The following is a 21,538-nucleotide window of genomic DNA, read 5'->3' on the forward strand; positions in this document are numbered from 1 at the left end:
CTACTCCTAACGCCAACACTAGAAGTAGCCGGGGATCATTCCTACGTTGATTCTAGATGACACGCGCCAGCCGGAGAATCTAGCTACCCCTAATAGAGGAAAACAAAGACCTTTCTTGCCTCCAGAGAAGGGGACCCCAAAGCTGGATAGAAGCCCCCCACAAATAATGACGGTGAGGTAAGAGGAAATGACAAACACAGAAATGAACCAGGTTTAGCACAGAGAGGCCCGCTTACTGATAGCAGAATAAAGAAAGGTAACTTATATGGTCAACAAAAACCCTATCAAAATCCACACTGGAAATTCAAGAACCCCCGAACCGTCTGACGGTCCGGGGGGAGAACACCAGCCCCCTAGAGCTTCCAGCAAAGGTCAGGATATAGATTTGGAACAAGCTGGACAAAAATACAAAACCAAAACAAATAGCAAAAAACAAAAGGCAGACTTAGCTGATATAACTGGAACCAGGATCAGTAGACAAGAGCACAGCAGACTAGCTCTGATAACTACGTTGCCAGGCATTGAACTGAAGGTCCAGGGAGCTTATATAGCAACACCCCTAACTAACGACCCAGGTGCGGATAAAAGGAATGACAGAAAAACCAGAGTCAAAAAACTAGTAACCACTAGAGGGAGCAAAAAGCAAATTCACAACAGATTGTGCTGTTTTCCGCAGAAAAAGACACTGCTCTGTTATTTCTAATGCTGGAGTGATGACAGAGATCAGCACATGGGCAGGTTACTGACAGCCACTGACTGTACAGAGGGCGGGGCTGGACACTGTGGCTTGGCGGTGCCAGCTCTGGCAGTCAGGTTAGGTAATAAACACAGGGAACTGTCAAGTTTGGTAGAGCCACATGTATACAAATTGGGGGCAGGGAATGAAGTGAGATTCAGGAGGGAGGAAAGGCAGAAATAAAAAACTTAATGTGTATGGGCATTGTGTGTAATCAGGAAGGCCGAGCTGCAGGTACTTGCGCAATGCCAGGTCTGGAACTGTTGAGGCTGCGTCCACTGTTGCCTGGCGGAAAGAATGGGGAGCCAGACCGGACTGATTAACCTGGTGAGAGGGGGCGTGGTGAGACAGGGAAGCGAGAGGGCAGCGCTGGAAAAGTGCAGAGTTTCCCCCTCAGAAGAGAGAGGAAGTAGGAGTGATCCGTGGTCTGCAGAGGGAGAGGAAGAGCGGGGCTGAGACGCGCTAAAGAGTAAGTGAGGGCCCCTGTAAGTCAGTGAGCATGTGAGGCATCGGGTGCTCAGTGAGGCAGGGAGGGGAGTGCCAGGTGCAGGATCGTGAGCTGTACCCCCTTTCTCTGTTGCCGGGTGTACAGCGGAAAATGCATCGGACCAAGACTCTTATGGCGCTTCTCACGTCAGCAACACAGATTAATGGACTAGGGCCTCAATGGGCAAAACCGGAGACTGCCCATTGCTGCCAGAAGCTGGATTATGTGCTGGCAGAGTACGCCTGAAGACTCAGTGCCGACAGTTGCCAGTGTTTCTCCCTTTGTCAGGCTGCAAGCAACTAAGGAACAGTCAAGTCACGATAAGTGAAGTTGAGTAACAAGACTGTTGTGTTATATCATAATCATATTGTCAACTATCTTTTACCTCCCTGCGAAGAGCTTATGGTTATAAAGTAAACTGCATTTGTGTTAACCCTTGCTCTGCATTCCCTGCTTTACTGCATCTTGGTACTGCAGCACCCCAGAGTCCTGGTCGTTGCAGTACTGTAGCTCCGCCACTAAGGGGGGCTATGGTACGTCTGATGGCACTGAAGGAGTTCATCTGACCAGGTATCACAGACACCAATACATTTCACAGTCTGGCCTCCAGGGGGAGCTAAGGGCACTATTCATTAGGCCACTCCTCACAGTCTGGTAAAACTGGGGGTTAGATAGGAAGTTAGAGAAGAAGCTGACTGGGTTGGAACCAGGCAACACCTTGTGGCAGAGGGTGTTGTAGGGGAAGATTCGGAGGGGTCCCTGTCAGGGGTGGGATCCTGACAGAGGCCTTGCAACCAGAGAGAACATTACGGGACCGCGCCTGCACGATATAGCGGCGGTACCCCAAGAAAGGATAAGAAGCCAGGTTTATTGTGCTGAGTGAGAAACGAGATCAACACAACAAGGAGAATACCAGTAGGAGTTGTGCTGTAAGATGAGGCAACATCCTATTGAGGCGCATAACTGGTGGCCGGAACGCCGAGGAAGTATAGAGCTCCAAGCCAAACTTCAAACCTACGGCAGGACAGTCAGTTACAGGCGGGCTGTCTCACCCAGACCCAGGAAGACACAGGGGGGTAACAACAGGAGTGGGGCAATGCTGGAGTCCCGGAAGAGCTCCGAGCCTCCCCGTCATACGGGTACGTCCTAACCGTAAGATCAGGGGGACGTAGAGGGAGAACATCAGAATCGAGTTGTGAGGGAACACGAGAAACAGACACAACAGTTGTGGGTACTATCCCGTAAGCACAGCAGGGGAGGACCACAACACACAAGCGCAGGAAGGTAGGCACAGATTTCCACATGCAAAGGGAACTCTGGAGGTACCATCGGACCGGCCGGACTTGCGCAGCCCGGTTAACCGTATTCTGGATTGAGGACTCAGAAGCCTTCAGTAAAGAGGTAAAGAGACTGCAACCTGGTGTCCTCGTTATTTACTGCACCGCACCACCACCACCATCCACACCTTTCATTGGGCGCCCCTCAGCAGGGTCACGGACCGGGTCTAGCCACCGTGACAACCCCAGAACAGAGACTCAGAGGCCCGGTACCGGGTACCCCTCGGCCCTGCGGCAGTGGGGGCGCTGCAATTTTGGCGTCACGAACAGGATCTACTTAAGCCTGAAGAATCAGGTCATGTGTGCCTTGGAACTGTGATTTATTATACTTGGACTGTGATTTATTGCAAAGACTGTGCTGTGCCACTTGCCGTCAAAATCCACCGCCATTACAGCGCTGAGGAGAGCGCAGGAGAAGAAGAGGGGCGTGGAGTGGGCGTAGACAAGCTGAAGAGCGCGAAAGACAATGGCTGCCCAGTCTAAATATTTCTGCACCGTGAGGACGTGTCCGTCAGCAGCTGAGATACGCCTCCTGATTCTTAATGGTGGGCGGAGGCCGAGGAAACGAAACCGCCCACGAAGGAGAGAGCGGGAAAAGGATCAGGAAGCGACCCACATGGAGGACGCCATGGCCAGCAGCTCGGAACCCGAATGTGGGGTGGAAGTAGAACACTCCCCCATTCTAAGGGATACTATACTGGAGTAACTGAAGTGGAATAACCTTATGACCCAGTATCAGCACGGGTTTACTAGGGACCGTTCATGTCAGACTAATTTGATCAGGTTCTATGAAGAGGTAAGTTCCGGACTGGACCAAGGGAACCCAGTGGACGTAGTGTATATGGACTTTTCCAAAGCTTTTGATACGGTGCCACACAAAAGGTTGTTACATAAAATGAGAGTAATGGGGATAGGGGAAAATATGTGTAAGTGGGTTGAGAGCTGGCTCAGGGATAGGAAACAAAGGGTGGTTATTAATGGAGCACACTCGGACTGGGTTGCGGTTAGCAGTGGGGTACCACAGGGGTCAGTATTGGGCCCTCTTCTTTTTAACATATTTATTAATGACCTTGTAGGGGGCATTCAGAGTAGAATTTCAATATTTGCAGATGACACTAAACTCTGCAGGGTAATCAATACAGGGGAGGACAATTTTATATTACAGGATGATTTATGTAAACTAGAAGCTTGGGCTGATAAATGGCAAATGAGCTTTAATGGGGATAAATGTAAGGTCATGCACTTGGGTAGAAGTAATAAGATGTATAACTATGTGCTTAATTCTAAAACTCTGGGCAAAACCGTCAATGAAAAAGACCTGGGTGTATGGGTGGATGACAAACTCATATTCAGTGGCCAGTGTCAGGCAGCTGCTACAAAGGCAAATAAAATAATGGGATGTATTAAAAGAGGCATAGATGCTCATGAGGAGAACATAATTTTACCTCTATACAAGTCACTAGTTCGACCACACTTAGAATACTGTGCACAGTTCTGGTCTCCGGTGTATAAGAAAGACATAGCTGAACTGGAGCGGGTGCAGAGAAGAGCGACCAAGGTTATTAGAGGACTGGGGGGTCTGCAATACCAAGATAGGTTATTACACTTGGGGCTATTTAGTTTGGAAAAACGAAGACTAAGGGGTGATCTTATTTTAATGTATAAATATATGAGGGGACAGTACAAAGACCTTTCTGATGATCTTTTTAATCATAGACCTGAGACAGGGACAAGGGGGCATCCTCTACGTCTGGAGGAAAGAAGGTTTAAGCATAATAACAGACGCGGATTCTTTACTGTAAGAGCAGTGAGACTATGGAACTCTCTGCCGTATGATGTTGTAATGAGTGATTCATTAATTAAATTTAAGAGGGGACTGGATACCTTTCTGGAAAAGTATAATGTTACAGGGTATATACACTAGATTCCTTGATAAGGCGTTGATCCAGGGAACTAGTCTGATTGCTGTATGTGGAGTCGGGAAGGAATTTTTTTCCCCATGGTGGAGTTACTCTTTGCCACATGGGTTTTTTTTGCCTTCCTCTGGATCAACATGTTAGGGCATGTTAGGTTAGGCTATGGGTTGAACTAGATGGACTTACAGTCTTCCTTCAACCTTAATAACTATGTAACTATGTAACTATGTAACTATGTAACTACCCGGACGAGCACCGCAGCCAATTCTCCACGGACGCGCTGATCTCTTGCAGGCTGAGATGGGAGACTTGATCCACCAGCTCCTTCAGCTGAACGTGAAGGCCCAGGCCCCGCACCAGGTAGCGCCGGAAGGAAGTCCTCTGGCATCGGATCCTGCACTGCTACCGGAGTTGCTGCTGAGGCCCTCGCCGACACCGCCAGCGGAACCCGCCACGGAGGAGGAGCCTGCATTGACCGGTGAGTCCGCCGACCCCGTCCCGCTGGCAGAGGGTTTGCTAGTAGGCCCCGTTGCGGCACCCCCTCTCCCTGGGACCCATAGACTCCAACGCCTGTTACCATGGGAGGAGGCCATGGGCATGGAACACCTCCTGAAAGCCCCGATTACGCCAACTACCCTGCTGTGTGAGACCCATGCGGAACGCACGGTCTGCCCCTGGGTGAACCCAGGATCCAACCTCATGGGGTTCCCCAGGGTGAAGACACGGGAAGGGGAGATGGTGCAGGCCCTGAGCTGGGAGGAATACCAGACCCAGCTGGAACAGCAGTGGAAGGAGAAGGAAAAGGCATACCAGGCCGGGCTAGAGGCCTACCATCAAAAAGACTTGGCGGTCAAGGACCGGGCCCGCAAGGACCCCGCCGCTCACCAGGCCCCGCGCAGGCAGGGCACCATCACCACCTTCAAGCTCCGCGGAGGCTGGGGCTTTATTAAGGAGCCGGGCCTATACGCCGAAGTCTTCGTTAACCGGCGGGACGTGGAGTCGCATCTCAGAGAGGGCCACCCAGACCGGGATCTCTACCCGGGGGACGAAGTTAGCTACACCAGGCACTTTGGGGAAAAGGGGTGGTTTGCCCTGAATGTCCACAAGAGGCAGAACCCTGTGACACCCCCGATTAAGGTGCCAGTGAAGCTGACCCCTGTAGCAAAGGTGCCCCCTTGTGGTCAGCCCATGATCGTTACCAGGACCACCGAGGTCACTCCAACGTGCACTATGGTCAAGACCACGACATGCAGCATCGTCACCTCAACCACCCTCGTGGCCAAGGAGGCACCTCTTCAGGTGGGTGGTGCTCGTGCTGCTCCAGAACTGAAGACAGTGGGTACGCAGACCCCCAAATGGGACAACACATCCCCTTACGCAGTACCAGGCGGTGCGCAATACCCTAGGGGGTTGCCTCCGCCGGTGCTGCCTCCTGAGTGGTTCAAGTAACTATCCTAACAATCTGAGTAAGCAAGAATGCTTTATTAATTGTAAATAGTTCATTGTTTTTCTCTGCTGTTTTGCTGCTAAAACCCGTCCAGGGTTAACTCTTAAAGGGATCCCTTTGTTGACCCGGGATCCCTATTGCCTTTTGTTTGTTTTCTACTTGTTGCTTCAGTTATCAAGAGACTGCCGAATCATGGACGGTGAATGATTCAAAAACTGATGTTGTAAATAGTTTGCACCTTCTTAAAGGTGCTCTCTACTGGTTTTACATAAAGAAAGGACTCTTTGCGAAGACACTGGTCGCAGAACCAGCACCGGAGTCCTTACTGCAAACAGACTTGCAGCTTGAGAAGTTGAACTACCTCATAGAGACTTGGTCCCCTCTTAAAGGGGATGTTCACATATTTGCACTTATGAACAGTGTTGCCTTAAGATGGTTAAATGGCAATAATGTCTTGAAAGAAGTTAAATGTAACTAACTAGTTGATTGTAAGAAATGTTGGTAATGTGCTCTGAAATAAAGTCCTGTAAAGGTGAAAGCTAGAAGAAAGATGCAGCAGACCCGTAGGGGTAGACATAGCGTCCTGCATACATGTCAGTAAGAAAGTAATGAAGGAAGTTTAATGTTTTATTTAATAGAAAATGTTTAATAATGTGCTAGAAAATGAGGACAGGAAGTGAACCCGTAGGGGTTAGTGGTGAGTCCTCTTAGGAGCCATACAGAGATGGCTCAGTGATTTTGAACAGAAAGAAAAATGATATGTTCTCTACTGTGTATAGTAGTGGAAGGACAGTAGGCCCGGGCGGAAAGGGGCGGTCCTGTACAGAAAGGAGAGGCAGTAGGTCTGGAGCAGTTAGGACAGGCGGTCCTGCAGATTTAAAGAAGGAGAATGCATAAACGTTGAATAGCCTTATAATGTGTTATAAGAAGGTCTTTAGTGGATTCAGCGAGTACGTCCTTAAAGGCAAAGTTAAATTATTGTTCAAAGATTTTGCACTTAGTAGAATACCCGGTTGGGTAAGAAAAGTATTTATAGTATGTTAGCTAAAGTATTTAACTATGTTTGTAACGTTCAAGTGTCCTCACCTCCCATAAAGGGAAGCTCTGTTAAAAAGTTTACTTGCATTTTCAAAATTGTATGTCTTTTTGCTGACATGTATTGTTGTTTTCTTCCAGTCCAGGAGTACTGGATTTAACTGGGGGGGGAGTGCAGCGCCCCAGAGTCCTGGTCGTTGCAGTACTGTAGCTCCGCCACTAAGGGGGGCTATGGTACGTCTGATGGCACTGAAGGAGTTCATCTGACCAGGTATCACAGACACCAATACATTTCACAGTCTGGCCTCCAGGGGGAGCTAAGGGCACTATTCATTAGGCCACTCCTCACAGTCTGGTAAAACTGGGGGTTAGATAGGAAGTTAGAGAAGAAGCTGACTGGGTTGGAACCAGGCAACACCTTGTGGCAGAGGGTGTTGTAGGGGAAGATTCGGAGGGGTCCCTGTCAGGGGTGGGATCCTGACAGAGGCCTAGCAACCAGAGAGAACGTTACAGGACCGCGCCTGCACGATATAGCGGCGGTACTCCAAGAAAGGATAAGAAGCGAGGTTTATTGTGCTGAGTGAGAAACGAGATCAACACAACAAGGAGAATACCAGTAGGAGTCGTGCTGTAAGACGAGGCAACATCCTATTGAGGCGCATAACCGGTGGCCGGAACGCCGAGGAAGTATAGAGCTCCAAGCCAAACTTCAAACCTACGGCAGGACAGTCAGTTACAGGCGGGCTGTCTCACCCAGACCCAGGAAGACACAGGGGGGTAACAACAGGAGTGGGGCGACGCTGGAGTCCCGGAAGAGCTCCGAGCCTCCCCGTCATACGGGTGCGTCCTAACCGTAAGATCAGGGGGACGTACAGGGAGAACATCAGAATCGAGTTGTGAGAGAACACGAGAAACAGACACAACAGTTGTGGGTACTATCCCGTAAGCACAGCAGGGGAGGACCACAACACACAAGCGCAGGAAGGTAGGCACAGATTTCCACCTGCAAAGGGAACTCTGGAGGTGCCATTGGACCGGCCAGACTTGCACAGCCCGGTTAACCGTATTCTGGATTGAGGACTCAGAAGCCTTCAGTAAAAAGGTAAAGAGACTGCAACCTGGTGTCCTCGTTATTTACTGCACCACACCACCACCACCATCCACACCTTTCATTGGGCACCCGTCAGCAGGTCACGGACCGGGTCTAGCCACCGTGACAACCCCAGAACAGAGACTCAGAGGCCCGGTACCGGGTACCCCTCGGCCCTGTGGCAGTGGGGGCGCTGCAGTACCTGCTTACATTGTGTATCATAATAAAGCACAGATTAGCCTAAAAAAACTTGTGTTGTCTATTTTTCAACTTGGCAGCAGTTGCAACCACAAGATGGTGCAATAACCAAACCTTCCAAAAAAGGATTATTTAAGGATTTGAGCTGTGAGTGTTGAAGAACAAATGCATATATGGCTTATAGACCACACATTTGCGTGCCGGAATGTTCTGAATTCTAAATGCATTCAACTACTGAATATTTTACAATGTTATAATTTTAGGTTTGGAATCAGAGTGTGTGAGAAGCTCTCCTGTGGATTACTTTTGGTACAGAGAAACGCTGAATGTCTCGACAAGTATTGAAGACTCAGGCACACTTCAGTGGTGGCTGGTGCTTAGTTTGGCATGCGCATGGGGTGTACTCTATGTGTGCACCATCAGGGGGATTGAAACAACAGGCAAGGTATGATAAAAAAAAAAATCATAAAATGGAATTCATGAATGCTTTATGTAAGTGGAGACATGTACGTGATTACAGCTGATCAGAACATATCAACACAGAAATGAATAGGAGATTCTCTTTAAAAAATTGTAAGCATTTTCTAGCATTATTCAGAGTAGAACCACTCAAAAATCCTGAAAAAACACAGTGTAAGGCCAGTCTCACACGTCCAGATAATTCCGGTACCGGAAAAATTGGTACCGGAGTTATCCGTATCCGTGTGTCCGTTTGCTCACGTGGCACATCAGTGTGGCACACGCGCGGCAGCCATGTGCCACCCGTGTGCCGACTGAGGACCACAAGGACCGTTCAGGAGACAGCGCTAGAGTTAAGCGCTGTCCCCCCTGCGTGTGGTGCTGAAGCCGGCATTCATTCCTTCTCCCCTGCAGCGTTCGCTGGAGAGAAGGAATGAAAAATCAAGGTTTTTTTATTTTTCTGTGTTTAAAATAAAGTTCTATGGGAGGGGGAGTCGCATATTCATCCCTGTAATGAGCGGTACCACGTGACCGCTCATACAGGACAAGCTGCGGTGCTGAGAGGAAGCATCGCGGGAGCTGGGTGAGTATTTTAATGCAAGCTGGCGGGCGCACAGGGGGTGGGATGTTGTGAATTCTGTTGTGGGTTCTGCTCTTGGGCTCCCTCCGGTGGTTATAAGTGGTAGTGCTGCTGTTTGTCCTTCACAGCAGTCATCAGGTGCGTCCACTTCGGACGGGGCTATTTAGTCTGGTTTCACCCTTTAGTGAGTGCCAGTCGTTCATTGTTTCTGGAGGATTCACATCCCTTCCTGGTCGCTCCTGCTTGCAGTTCATTTCTACAAGATAAGTTCTGCTTGTTTTTCTGCCCACATGTTGTGGGCCTCATGGTTTAGTGCATTGCATGTTTTTTCTTGTCCAGCTTTATCTGTGTAAGGATTTATGCAGCCAAGCTGGAATCTCTGGAGAGGCAGATTTACCCTCCATGTCTTTAGTTTGATGTGGAGTTTTTTTGTATTATCTGTGGTGGACATTTCATAGTATTTTAATACTGACCGCATAGTTCTTTCCTATCTTTTCTATCTAGCTAGATTGGCCTCCTTTGCTAAATTCTGTTTTCAGCCTGTGTATGTTTTTTCCTCTCCTCTCACAGTCAATATTTGTGGAGGGCTGCCTATCCTTTGGGAATTTTCTCTGAGGCAATATAGTTTTCCCTTTTCTATCTATAGGGTTAATTAGTCCTCCGGCTGTGTCGAGGTGTCTAGGATTGGTAGGTACATCCCACGGCTACTTCTAGTTACATAGTTACATAGTTACATAGTTATTAAGGATGAAGGAAGACTTTAAGTCCATCTAGTTCAACCCATAGCCTAACATGCCCTAACATGTTGATCCAGGGGAAGGCAAAAAAAACCCATGTGGTAAGAGTAAGCTCCACCATGGGGAAAAAAATTCCTTCCCGACCCCACATACGGCAATCAGACTAGTTCCCTGGATCAACGCCCTATCAAAGAATCTAATATATACCCTGTAACATTATACTTTTGCAGAAAGGTATCCAGTCCCCTCTAAAATTTAAGTAATGACTCACTCATTACAACATCATACGGCAGAGAGTTCCATAGTCTCACTGCTCTTACAGTAAAGAATCCGTGTCTGTTATTATGCTTAAACCTTTTTTCCTCCAGACGTAGAGGATGCCCCCTTGTCCCTGTCACCGGTCTATGATTAAAAAGATCATCAGAAAGGTCTTTGTACTGTCCCCTCATATATTTATACATTAACATAAGATCACCCCTTAGCCTTTGTTTTTCTAAACTAAATAGCCCCAAGTGTAATAACCTATCTTGGTATTGCAGACCCCCCAGTCCTCTAATAACCTTGGTCGCTCTTCTCTGCACCCGCTCCAGTTCAGCTATGTCTTTCTTATACACCGGAGACCAGAACTGTGCACAGTATTCTAAGTGTGGTCGCACTAGTGACTTGTATAGAGGTAAAATTATGTTCTCCTCATGAGCATCTATTCCTCTTTTAATGCATCCCATTATTTTATTTGCCTTTGTAGCAGCTGCCTGACTCTGGCCACTGAATATGAGTTTGTCATCCACCCATACACCCAGGTCTTTTTCATTGACGGTTTTGCCCAGAGTTTTAGAATTAAGCACATAGTTATACATCTTATTACTTCTACCCAAGTGCATGACCTTACATTTATCCCCATTAAAGCTCATTTGCCATTTATCAGCCCAAGCTTCTAGTTTACATAAATCATCCTGTAATATAAAATTGTCCTCCCCTGTATTGATTACCCTGCAGAGTCCAGGGTCTGCGGTTAGTACAGTTACCACATTCTCCAGAGTACGTCTCATGCCGCTCCTAGGCCACCGGATCATAACAGTACAACTGGCCAACAATGAGTTAACCGCATCTCAAAAGAAGGGAAAGAAAGTGCTGAGCCATTTTTTTTTCTGTACTCTGTTGTGGGTTTTTTTCCCTCTTTACCTCTGGGTGGCTCAGAAGTTAGGCGCTGACATGGATGTTCAGGGACTTGCTTCTCGTGTGGATCAACTTGCTGCTAGAGTACAGGGTATTTCTGATTATATCGTGCAGACTCCTGCTTTAGAGCCTAGAATTCCTACCCCTAATCTGTTTTTTGGGGACAGGTCCAAATTTTTGAGCTTTAAAAATAACTGCAAACTGTTTTTTGCTCTGAAGCCCCGTTCCTCTGGTGATCCCATCCAGCAGGTAAAAATAGTCATATCTCTGTTGCGTGGCGACCCTCAGGATTGGGCATTTTCCCTGGAATCTGGGAATCCGGCCTTGCTTAATGTAGACACCTTTTTTCAGGCGCTTGGGTTATTGTATGATGAACCTAATTCTGTGGATCATGCTGAGAAAACCTTGTTGGCCCTGTGTCAGGGTCAAGAGGCGGCAGAATCGTATTGCCAGAAATTTAGAAAATGGTCTGTGCTTACTAAGTGGAATGAGGATGCTTTGGCGGCAATTTTCAGAAAGGGTCTTTCTGAATCTGTTAAAGACGTTATGGTGGGGTTCCCCACTCCTGCAGGTCTGAGTGATTCTATGTCTCTGGTGTTAGGGTGGTCTCAATTGGACCAAAGTATATTGGATGGTTTCCAAATATTTTTATGAGGACGCTCGAGCGGATGATGAATTCACACAGAGACAAATTGTATCTGCATAGAAAACAATCATAGCAACTTTATTCCCTAGTGACATTATATACCCTTCCTCCAAAGGGCATTCACGTAAAAGTGGTATACACATCATTGATTGGATAAAAGCATATTCTCACATGGAAAAGTACCGTTCTTATACAGAATGTAGATAATTAGTATCATTAGGGTGGACAACGCTCATTAATCATTACTATCTGATAGCTCCCACTACCAACACCGTTATTAACTATTCCCTTAAGCAATATAGGGTTTGTCGGTAGTTTCGATCACGTAACTGAAAGAATGTAGTGATACAGCAAGAGAGGTGAAACACAAGTCATGTAAGGATTCATATATGTGAGGATAAACTATGAGGGTCCCTGAATTCCCTATCACTGGCCATTCAAATTGATCGGCGCTTGCGTGAGCGCAGAATTGTGCACACTATGGCGTTGTCTTCCGAGCGGAGTCCTGAGCCTATGCAGTGTGATAGGATTGTGTCTAGAGCTGAACGCCAAGGATTCAGACGTCAGAATAGGTTGTGCTTTTACTGCGGCGATTCTGCTCATGTTATTTCTGATTGCCCTAAGCGTGCCAAGAGAATCGCTAATTCCGTTACCATCAGTACTGTACAACCTAAATTTCTGTTATCTGTGACCCTGATCTGCTCATTATTGTCATTTTCTGTCATGGCATTTGTGGATTCAGGCGCCGCTTTAAATTTAATGGACTTAGAATTTGCCAGACGTTGTGGTTTTCCCTTACAGCCTTTGCGGAGTCCTATCCCTTTGAGGGGCATTGATTCTACACCATTGGGTAAAAATAAACCTCAGTTTTGGACACAGTTAACCATGTGCATGGCGCCAGCCCATCAGGAAGATTGTCGTTTCCTAATGTTGCATAATTTGCATGATGCTATTGTGCTGGGGTTTCCATGGTTACAGGTACATAATCGGGTGTTGGATTGGAAATCTATGTCTGTGACTAATTGGGGTTGTCACGGGGTTCATGATGACGTTCCTCTGATGTCAATTTCCTCCTCCCCCTCTTCTGAAATTCCTGAGTTTCTGTCAGATTTCCAGGATGTTTTCGATGAGCCCAAGTCCAGTTCCCTTCCACCGCATAGCGACTGTGATTGTGCTATTGACTTGATTCCAGGCTGTAAGTTCCCTAAGGGCTGACTTTTCAACCTGTCTGTGCCTGAACATGCCGCTATGCGGAGTTATGTTAAGGAGTCTTTGGAGAAGGGGCATATTCGGCCATCTTCTTCTCCATTGGGAGCAGGTTTTTTTTTTTGTTGCCAAGAAGGATGGCTCCTTGAGACCCTGTATTGATTATCGCCTCTTGAATAAGATCACGGTCAAATTCCAATACCCTTTGCCTTTGCTTTCTGATTTGTTTGCCAGGATTAAGGGGGCTAGTTGGTTTACTAAGATTGACCTTCGAGGGGCATATAATCTTGTTCGTATTAAGCAGGGTGACGAATGGAAAACTGCGTTTAATACGCCCGAGGGCCATTTTGAATATCTTGTGATGCCATTCGGACTCTCTAATGCCCCATTTGTGTTTCAGTCCTTCATGCATGATATTTTTCGGAATTATCTTGATAAATTCATGATTGTATATTTGGATGATATTTTGATTTTTTCAGATGATTGGGAGTCTCATGTGAAGCAAGTCAGGATGGTATTTCAGTTCCTTCGTGATAATGCCTTGTTTGTGAAGGGGTCTAAGTGCCTCTTTGGAGTACAGAAGGTTTCTTTTTTGGGCTTCATTTTTTCTCCATCATCTATAGAAATGGATCCGGTTAAGGTTCAGGCCATTCATGATTGGATCCAGCCCACATCCATGAAGAGCCTTCAGAAAGTTTTGGGCTTTGATAATTTTTATCTCCGTTTCATTGCCAACTTCTCCAGTGTGGTTAAACCCCTGACCGATTTGACGAGGAAGGGCGCTGATGTAACGAATTGGTCCTCTGAGGCTGTTTCTGCCTTTCAGGAGCTTAAGCGCCGATTTACTTCTGCCCCTGTGTTGCGTCAGCCGGATGTTTCTCTTCCTTTTCAGGTTGAGGTTGACGCTTCTGAGATTGGGGCAGGGGCCGTTTTGTCTCAGAGGAATTCTGATGGTTCCTTGATGAAACCGTGTGCCTTCTTTTCTCGAAAGTTTTCGCCTGCGGAATGCAATTATGATGTCGGCAATCGTGAGTTGTTGGCTATGAAGTGGGCATTTGAGGAGTGGCGACATTGGCTTGAGGGGGCCAAGCACCGTATTGTGGTCTTGACCGATCATAAGAATCTGATTTACCTCGAGTCTGCCAAACGGCTGAATCCTAGACAGGCCCGATGGTCCCTGTTTTTCTCCCGTTTTGATTTTGTTGTCTCGTATCTTCCGGGTTCTAAGAATGTTAAGGCTGATGCCCTCTCTAGGAGTTTTTTGCCTGATTCCCCTGGGGTTCTTGAGCCGGTTGGTATTCTGAAGGAGGGGGTGATTCTTTCTGCCATCTCCCCTGATTTGCGACGGGTTCTTCAGGAGTTTCAGGCTGATAAACCTGATCGCTGTCCAGCGGGGAAACTGTTTGTTCCTGACAGATGGACTAGTAAAGTGATTTCTGAGGTTCACTGTTCTGTGTTGGCTGGCCATCCTGGGATTTTTGGTACCAGAGATTTGGTTAGTAGGTCCTTTTGGTGGCCTTCTTTGTCACGGGATGTGCGTTCTTTTGTGCAGTCCTGTGGGACTTGTGCGCGGGCCAAACCTTGCTGCTCCCGCGCCAGTGAGTTGCTTTTGCCTTTGCCGGTCCCTGGGAGGCCTTGAACGCATATTTCTATGGATTTTATTTCGGATCTTCCTGTTTCCCAGAGGATGTCGGTTATCTGGGTGGTCTGTGACCGGTTTTCTAAGATGGTTCATTTGGTACCTTTGCCTAAATTGCCTTCCTCTTCTGAGTTGGTTCCGGTGTTTTTTCAGCATGTGGTTCGTTTGCATGGCATTCCGGAGAATATTGTGTCCGATAGAGGTTCCTAGTTTGTTTCTAGGTTTTGGCGGTCCTTTTGTGCTAAGCTGGGCATTGATTTGTCTTTTTCTTCCGCATTTCATCCTCAGACAAACGGCCAAACCGAGCGAACTAACCAGACTTTGGAAACTTATTTGAGATGCTTTGTGTCTGCCGATCAGGATGATTGGGTGGCTTTCTTGCCATTGGCCGAGTTTGCCCTTAATAATCAGGCTACTTCTGCTACCTTGGTTTCACCATTCTTTTGTAATTCTGGGTTTCATCCTCGTTTTTCTTAAGGGCAGGTTGAGTCTTCTGATTGTCCTGGGGTGGACTCTGTGGTTGACAGGTTGCAGCAAATTTGGGCTCATGTTGTGGACAATTTGGTGTTGTCTCAGGAGGAGGCTCAGCGTTTTGTTAACCGTCGTCGGCGTGTGGGTTCCCGGCTTCGGGTTGGGGATTTGGTCTGGTTGTCTTCTCGTCATGTTCCTATGAAGGTTTCTTCCCCGAAGTTCAAGCCTCGGTTTATTGGTCCTTATAGGATTTCTGAGATTATCAATCCAGTGTCTTTTCGTTTGGCCCTTCCAGCCTCTTTTTCCATCCATAATGTTTTTCATAGATCTTTGTTGCGGAAATATGTGGTGCCCGTGGTTCCCTCTGTTGATCCTCCTGCCCCAGTGTTGATTGATGGGGAGTTGGAGTATGTTGTGGAGAAGATCTTGGATTCTCGTTTTTCAAGACGGAGGCTTCAGTATCTTGTCAAGTGGAAGGGTTATGGCCAGGAGGATAATTCTTGGGTTGTTGCCTCCGATGTTCATGCTGACGATTTGGTTCGCGCCTTCCATTTGGCTCGTCCTGATCGGCCTGGGGGCTCTGGTGAGGGTTCGGTGACCCCTCCTCAAGGGGGGGGTACTGTTGTGAATTCTGTTGTGGGTTCTGCTCTTGGTCTCCCTCCGGTGGTTATAAGTGGTAGTGCTGCTGTTTGTCCTTCACAGCAGTCATCAGGTGCGTCCACTTCGGATGGGGCTATTTAGTCTGGCTTCACCCTTTAGTGAGTGCCAGTTGTTCATTGTTTCTGGAGGATTCACATCGCTTCCTGGTCGTTCCTACTTGCAGTTCATTTCTACAAGATAAGTTCTGCTTGTTTTTCTGCCCACATGTTGTGGGCCTCATGGTTTAGTGCATTGCATGTTTTTTCTTGTCCAGCTTTATCTGTGTAAGGATTTATGCAGCCAAGCTGGAATCTCTGGAGAGGCAGATTTACCCTCCATGTCTTTAGTTTGATGTGGAGTTTTTTGTATTATCTGTGGTGGACATTTCATAGTATTTTAATACTGACCGCATAGTTCTCTGTCCTATCTTTTCTATCTAGCTAGATTGGCCTCCTTTGCTAAATTCTGTTTTCAGCCTGTGTATGTTTTTTCATCTCCTCTCACAGTCAATATTTGTGGGGGCTGCCTATCCTTTGGGAATTTTTTCTGAGGCAAGATAGTTTTCCCTTTTCTATCTATAGGGTTAATTAGTCCTCCGGCTGTGTCGAGGTGTCTAGGATTGGTAGGTACATCCCACGGCTACTTCTAGTTGCGGTGTTAAGTCCAGGGTCTGCGGTCAGTACAGTTACCACATTCTCCAGAGTACGTCTCATGCCGCTCCTAGGCCACCAGATCATAACAGTGGGAGGCGGGAGGTGACCAGGAACTTTATTTTAAACACAAAAAAATTAAAAACCTTGATTTTTCATTCCTTCTCTCCAGCGAACGCTGCTGGGGAGAAGGAATGAATGCCGGCTTCAGCACCACACGCAGGGGGGACAGCGCATAACTCCAGCGCTGTCTCCTGCATGGTCCGTGTGGTCCTCAGTCGGCACACAGACAGCTCACGGACGGCATCCGTGTGTGGTACGTGTTGACACGCACCCATTTACTTTAATGGATCCGTGCTCTCCCACGAACACTGACATGTCTCCGTGTTTTGCACACGGACACACGGTCCACGAAAAATCACTGACATCTGCAGAGACACATTGATTTTAATGTGTCTACCTGTGTCAGTGTCTCCGGTATGTGAGAAAACTGTCACCACACATACCGGAGCCACTGACGTGTGAAACAGGCCTAAACATGCACTAACTGATTAGACCCTCACCTATAAAGCTGGAAAATTTTAACCCCTTAACGCCGCAGCCCTTTTTCGTTTTTGTGTTTTCGTTTTTCGCTCCCCTTCTTCCCAGAGTCATAACTTTTTTATTTTTCTGTCAATATGGCAATGTGAGGGCGTGCTTTTTGCGGGACATCTTGTACTTTTGAATGACACCATTGGTTTTACTATGATTTGTACTAGAAAAAGGGAAAGAAATTCCAAGTGTGTTGAAATTGCAAAAAAGTGCAATTGTTTTTTGTTTGGCTTTTTGATAGGTTTACTAAAAGCTAACACTGACCAGCCATTATGATTCTCCAGGTCATTACGAGTTCATAGACACCAAACATGTTTAGTGGTGATAAAAAATTCCAATCTTTGTTAAAAAAAATAAAAAATTGCGCCATTTTCCGATACCCGTAGCATGTCCATTTTTTGTGATCTCGGGTTGAGTGAGGGCTTAGTTGTTGTGTGCCGAGCTGACATTTTTAATGATACCATGTTGGTGCAGATACGCTCTTTTGATCGCCCGTTATTGCATTTTAATGCAATGTCGTGGCGACCAAAAAAACATAATTCTGGCTCTTTGAATTTTTTCCTTGCTACACGGTTTAGCAATCAGGTTATTCCTTTTTTTTTATTGATAGATCGGGCGATTCTGAACGCGGCGATACCAATTATGTCTATGTTTGATTTTTTTTATTGTTTTTTTTTTAATGGGGCGAAAGGGGGGTGATTTGAATTTTTATATATTTTTAATTTATTTTTATATTTTTAAATCTATTTTTCTTTAACTTTTGCCATGCTTTAATAGCCTCCATAGGAGGCTAGAAGATGCCATAGCTCGATCGCCTCTGCTACATAAGAGCCATACTCAGATCACCTCTATGTAGCAGAATTACAGCATTGCTATGAGCGCTCATAGTAATCCGGCATCAACAACCATAGAGATCTCTTTGAGACCTGTGGTTGTCCTGCCGACGAACCGATGTCCCCTGGTCACGTTACGGGGGTCACCAGTGCGCGTATTTCCGGCATCACTGCTGGAAGCGCGCGTTAAATGCCGCTGTCAGAGTTTGACAGCGGCATTTAGTTAATAGCGACAGGTGGATCGCAATTCCACCCGCCGCTATTGCGGGCACATGTCAGCTGTTCAAAACAATACTAGTACTAGACATCGTTAAAACCATATATGGCACATTCAGACGTATATTTTTTAATGTACAAGTTCTAGCCACATTTTTAAAGTAAAACAAGTTCTGTATTTTGTATTACTTGAATTAATGTGACTTAGAGAATTGATGCATACATTAGCAAGTTGAATAGAACTACAATAAGGTTTTATTGTTGAGTAAAAATATATTTGAAGGTAATATGAGAAAATAAAAATGCAAAAATTATTGCTAAAGAAAAATCAATGTAAACAAAATAAAAATTGCCCTTTTATGACCTGATTGATCTTGTTTTCCAGGCTGTTTATGTGACATCAACACTCCCATATGTGGTACTCACTATATTCCTTATAAGAGGTCTAACACTGAAGGGTTCAGTAAGCGGAATTGTGTACTTATTCACTCCAGATGTAAGTACAGCTATTATGCTACAAATACTCTTTGTTAGTATGATCTCAAAATGTAAGAATTTTAATTTTGTCTATTTCTGTAGGTGAAGATGTTTACAACTTTAAACTTCAAGCTCTGTTATTCGTTCTGCTTGGTACACAACACTGTTGTCCTGTTTAAAGATCCAAACAGGGACAACTTCAGTATGGAGTGTGCATGTTTTTCCTGTGTTTGCCTAGCCTGTCCGAGCCTTCCAGTTTCCAGGCATGCTCCAAATATGCGGCTGAAGAACATCCCTTTACCTCACTTGCTTTTCATGTCCTACCATAAAGTACATGACACTTTCCATAAGGCTATGTGCACACGATGCGGATTTACTGCGGATCCGCAGCGTTTTTTTTCCATGCAGAAACGCTGCAGATCCGCAAAGTGATTTACAGTACAGTGTAAATCAATAGGGGAAAAAAATGCTGTGCTAATGGTGCGGAAAATTCCGCATGGAAAACGCTGTGGATCAAAAGAAGGAGCATGTCACTTCTTTTGTGCGGATCTGCAGCGTGTCTGCACCGTTCCATCATAGAAATCCACAGGGGTAAAATACTCATGAAATCCTCACTAAATCTGCAGTAAATCTGCACAAAAAACGCATCAAATCCGCACCTGTGTTTTCTGCCAGGAGATGTAGATTTTGTGCAGAAAATTCTGCACCCCAATCCGCAACGTGTGTACATAGCCTTAGTCCTCATTCAGAAGTCTGTTTTTCATGTACGTGTTCTATCTGTCTTATTCTCAGACAGAACACATACCCAATAAAGGGAATCTGTCAACAGGTCTTTCCTATGTACTCTGAGGACTGCATGAGGTATGGGTTAAAACACTTAATTCAGGGATGTGTCATTTATTAGGCTGTTTTGTTTACTTACAATGAAGGTCTTATCACCAGGACATCATCACTGCCCAGACTCAGCCCCCTCCTCTGATAAGCAGCTCTCTGTCAATAGACAATGTACATAGGAGCCTGTTGTGGGGGAAGTTAGCTTTCTCAGCTTAGCTTCATGCTACAGCTAAGAACTCTGACCTCTGATTGTGTCACAACTGCTTCACACAGTAATCTGTGATACATCATTGGAATCAGAGTCTCAGCCCTTACATTATGCTGCTCTAAAATGAGGTAGCAAAAACCTGGTGAAAGATAACCTTTAAAGTTTATGGTACTATTCACATGTCTGTGTTTTTTTAATGCTATTCACATGTCCATGTGTCTGCAAAAAAAATCAAAGATACATTTTCATTTTTTATTGTAGTCATGGATCAAAATTACCAATAAAAGAAAATATTTGCAATTTATTTATTTATAAATATGTGACAATCACTGATGACACACTGATGGTAAAAACAGATACTGACCAAATGTTGATGAAACTCTGATCCAAAGCACTAATGATACTCAGATTGTTTTTTTGCATACATGAAAAACCATGGCCTTTTGAATGAGCCCTTAAGACATAAAAAGGAAGTGTATCTCTGGAGCTGTCGCTGCCTACAGTGTTCTTTTCTACCTGCTAGGAAAGATATAGCAGAAGGAATTGAGCGCTATCAGTATTTATAGCTCCTCAATATTGTATGTCACAGTTAATAGAAACCACTGCATGTAAGAGTGGGATAAAGGGAGATCGCATCCTCTGCTACTCTATCAACCTCTGTATTTTATGTTCACCGATTTAACACTATCTAGTGTAAGAGATACAAAAATATCAACCATCACTATTTAGGAGATTACATATATAAAACATCACTTTTATTAGTAATATATTAAAAAGAGAACAAATACTCTATAAAATGAAATGATATGGCCAAAATAGTCATCTAACCAAGAAGGTATACAAGATAGAAAGAGTAGATAGACCCTAAAATGTATCTGATGTATTCCTACCTTGCTGCGGAGGTTGGCACCCTACACCTGCGCAATGGTGACCGTGCTCAGATGTAGACTCTCCCTACCTGAGCCTAGTAGGCCCTTAGGGAGAAAAAGGCAGAATAGGAAAGAAACAAATAGTAATATTAGTACCAATAAAAAAGGAGTAATCTATGATACCATCCTATCTCATCGGATCAGATGAAAAATGCAAAATTTGAAATTCCCCCAGAACACACAATATTTATTTATATTAATATTATATTAATATATTATACATTAAAATGTATATTATCTTCTGAATAGTGTTGAAGTTGATGATTCCAACTTCTGCGTGCTAATTGCGGGGTGACAATCGGTGCTATGGAAACCGGAGACACTGAAGGACTTTATAATACTCTATACTACACGAGTACGGTAGTTCAGGGCATTATCAGTGTGATCAAAGAATTACATACTCAAGTCTCCTTGAAAAACTAATAAATAACGTAATAAAAAAGTTTTTAAGTGTTATAAATTGGTTTTGTGTGGACCCCGTACTAAGCAGGTTCTTATTTATTCTGCACGTAGAATGCAAAAAAGTAAAATACAAAAAAAAATGCCAGAATTACATATCTTCATCCACTATACAAAAAAATTGAATACAAATTGATGAAAAAGTCATATGAACCCAACCATAATACAAATGAAAACTACACCTTGTTCTCCAAAAAAGAAGCCTTCACACAACACTATGTATGGAAAAATTAAAAAGTTATAGCTCAGACTTTTTTAAAGTGTGTTTTTTTTTATTTAGAAATAGCAGTAAAATATGTATAACATGTGGAATATCTATCTATGTGCACACGCTGCAGATTTTGCTGCGGATCCGCAGCGGATTTGACGCTGCGGATCCGCAGCAGTTTTCCATACGGTGTACAGTACAATGTAACCCTATGGAAAACAAAATCCGCAGTGCACACGATGCAGAAAAATCCGCGCGGATTCTCTGCGGAAAAAAAGAGGGAGCATGTCACTTCTTTCTGCGGATTCCTCTGCGGATTTCAACTTGCACCAAT

The 21,538-nt window shown here is 45.3% G+C and overlaps 1 protein-coding gene across 1 annotated transcript in view; it reads left to right on the forward strand.

The window, feature by feature from the left end:
• Positions 1-21,538, forward strand: part of SLC6A19 (solute carrier family 6 member 19) — a 752,476-nt gene that overhangs the window by 309,277 nt on the left and 421,661 nt on the right. Inside the window, exons 4-5 of the mRNA XM_077269478.1 lie at positions 8,510-8,691; positions 18,475-18,585. Of these exons, the coding sequence (XP_077125593.1) occupies positions 8,510-8,691; positions 18,475-18,585 (293 nt within the window). The remainder of the gene's footprint in view (positions 1-8,509; positions 8,692-18,474; positions 18,586-21,538) is intronic.

This window comes from Ranitomeya variabilis, chromosome 6 (assembly GCF_051348905.1).
Source record: "Ranitomeya variabilis isolate aRanVar5 chromosome 6, aRanVar5.hap1, whole genome shotgun sequence".
Lineage (NCBI taxonomy): Eukaryota > Metazoa > Chordata > Amphibia > Anura > Dendrobatidae > Ranitomeya > Ranitomeya variabilis.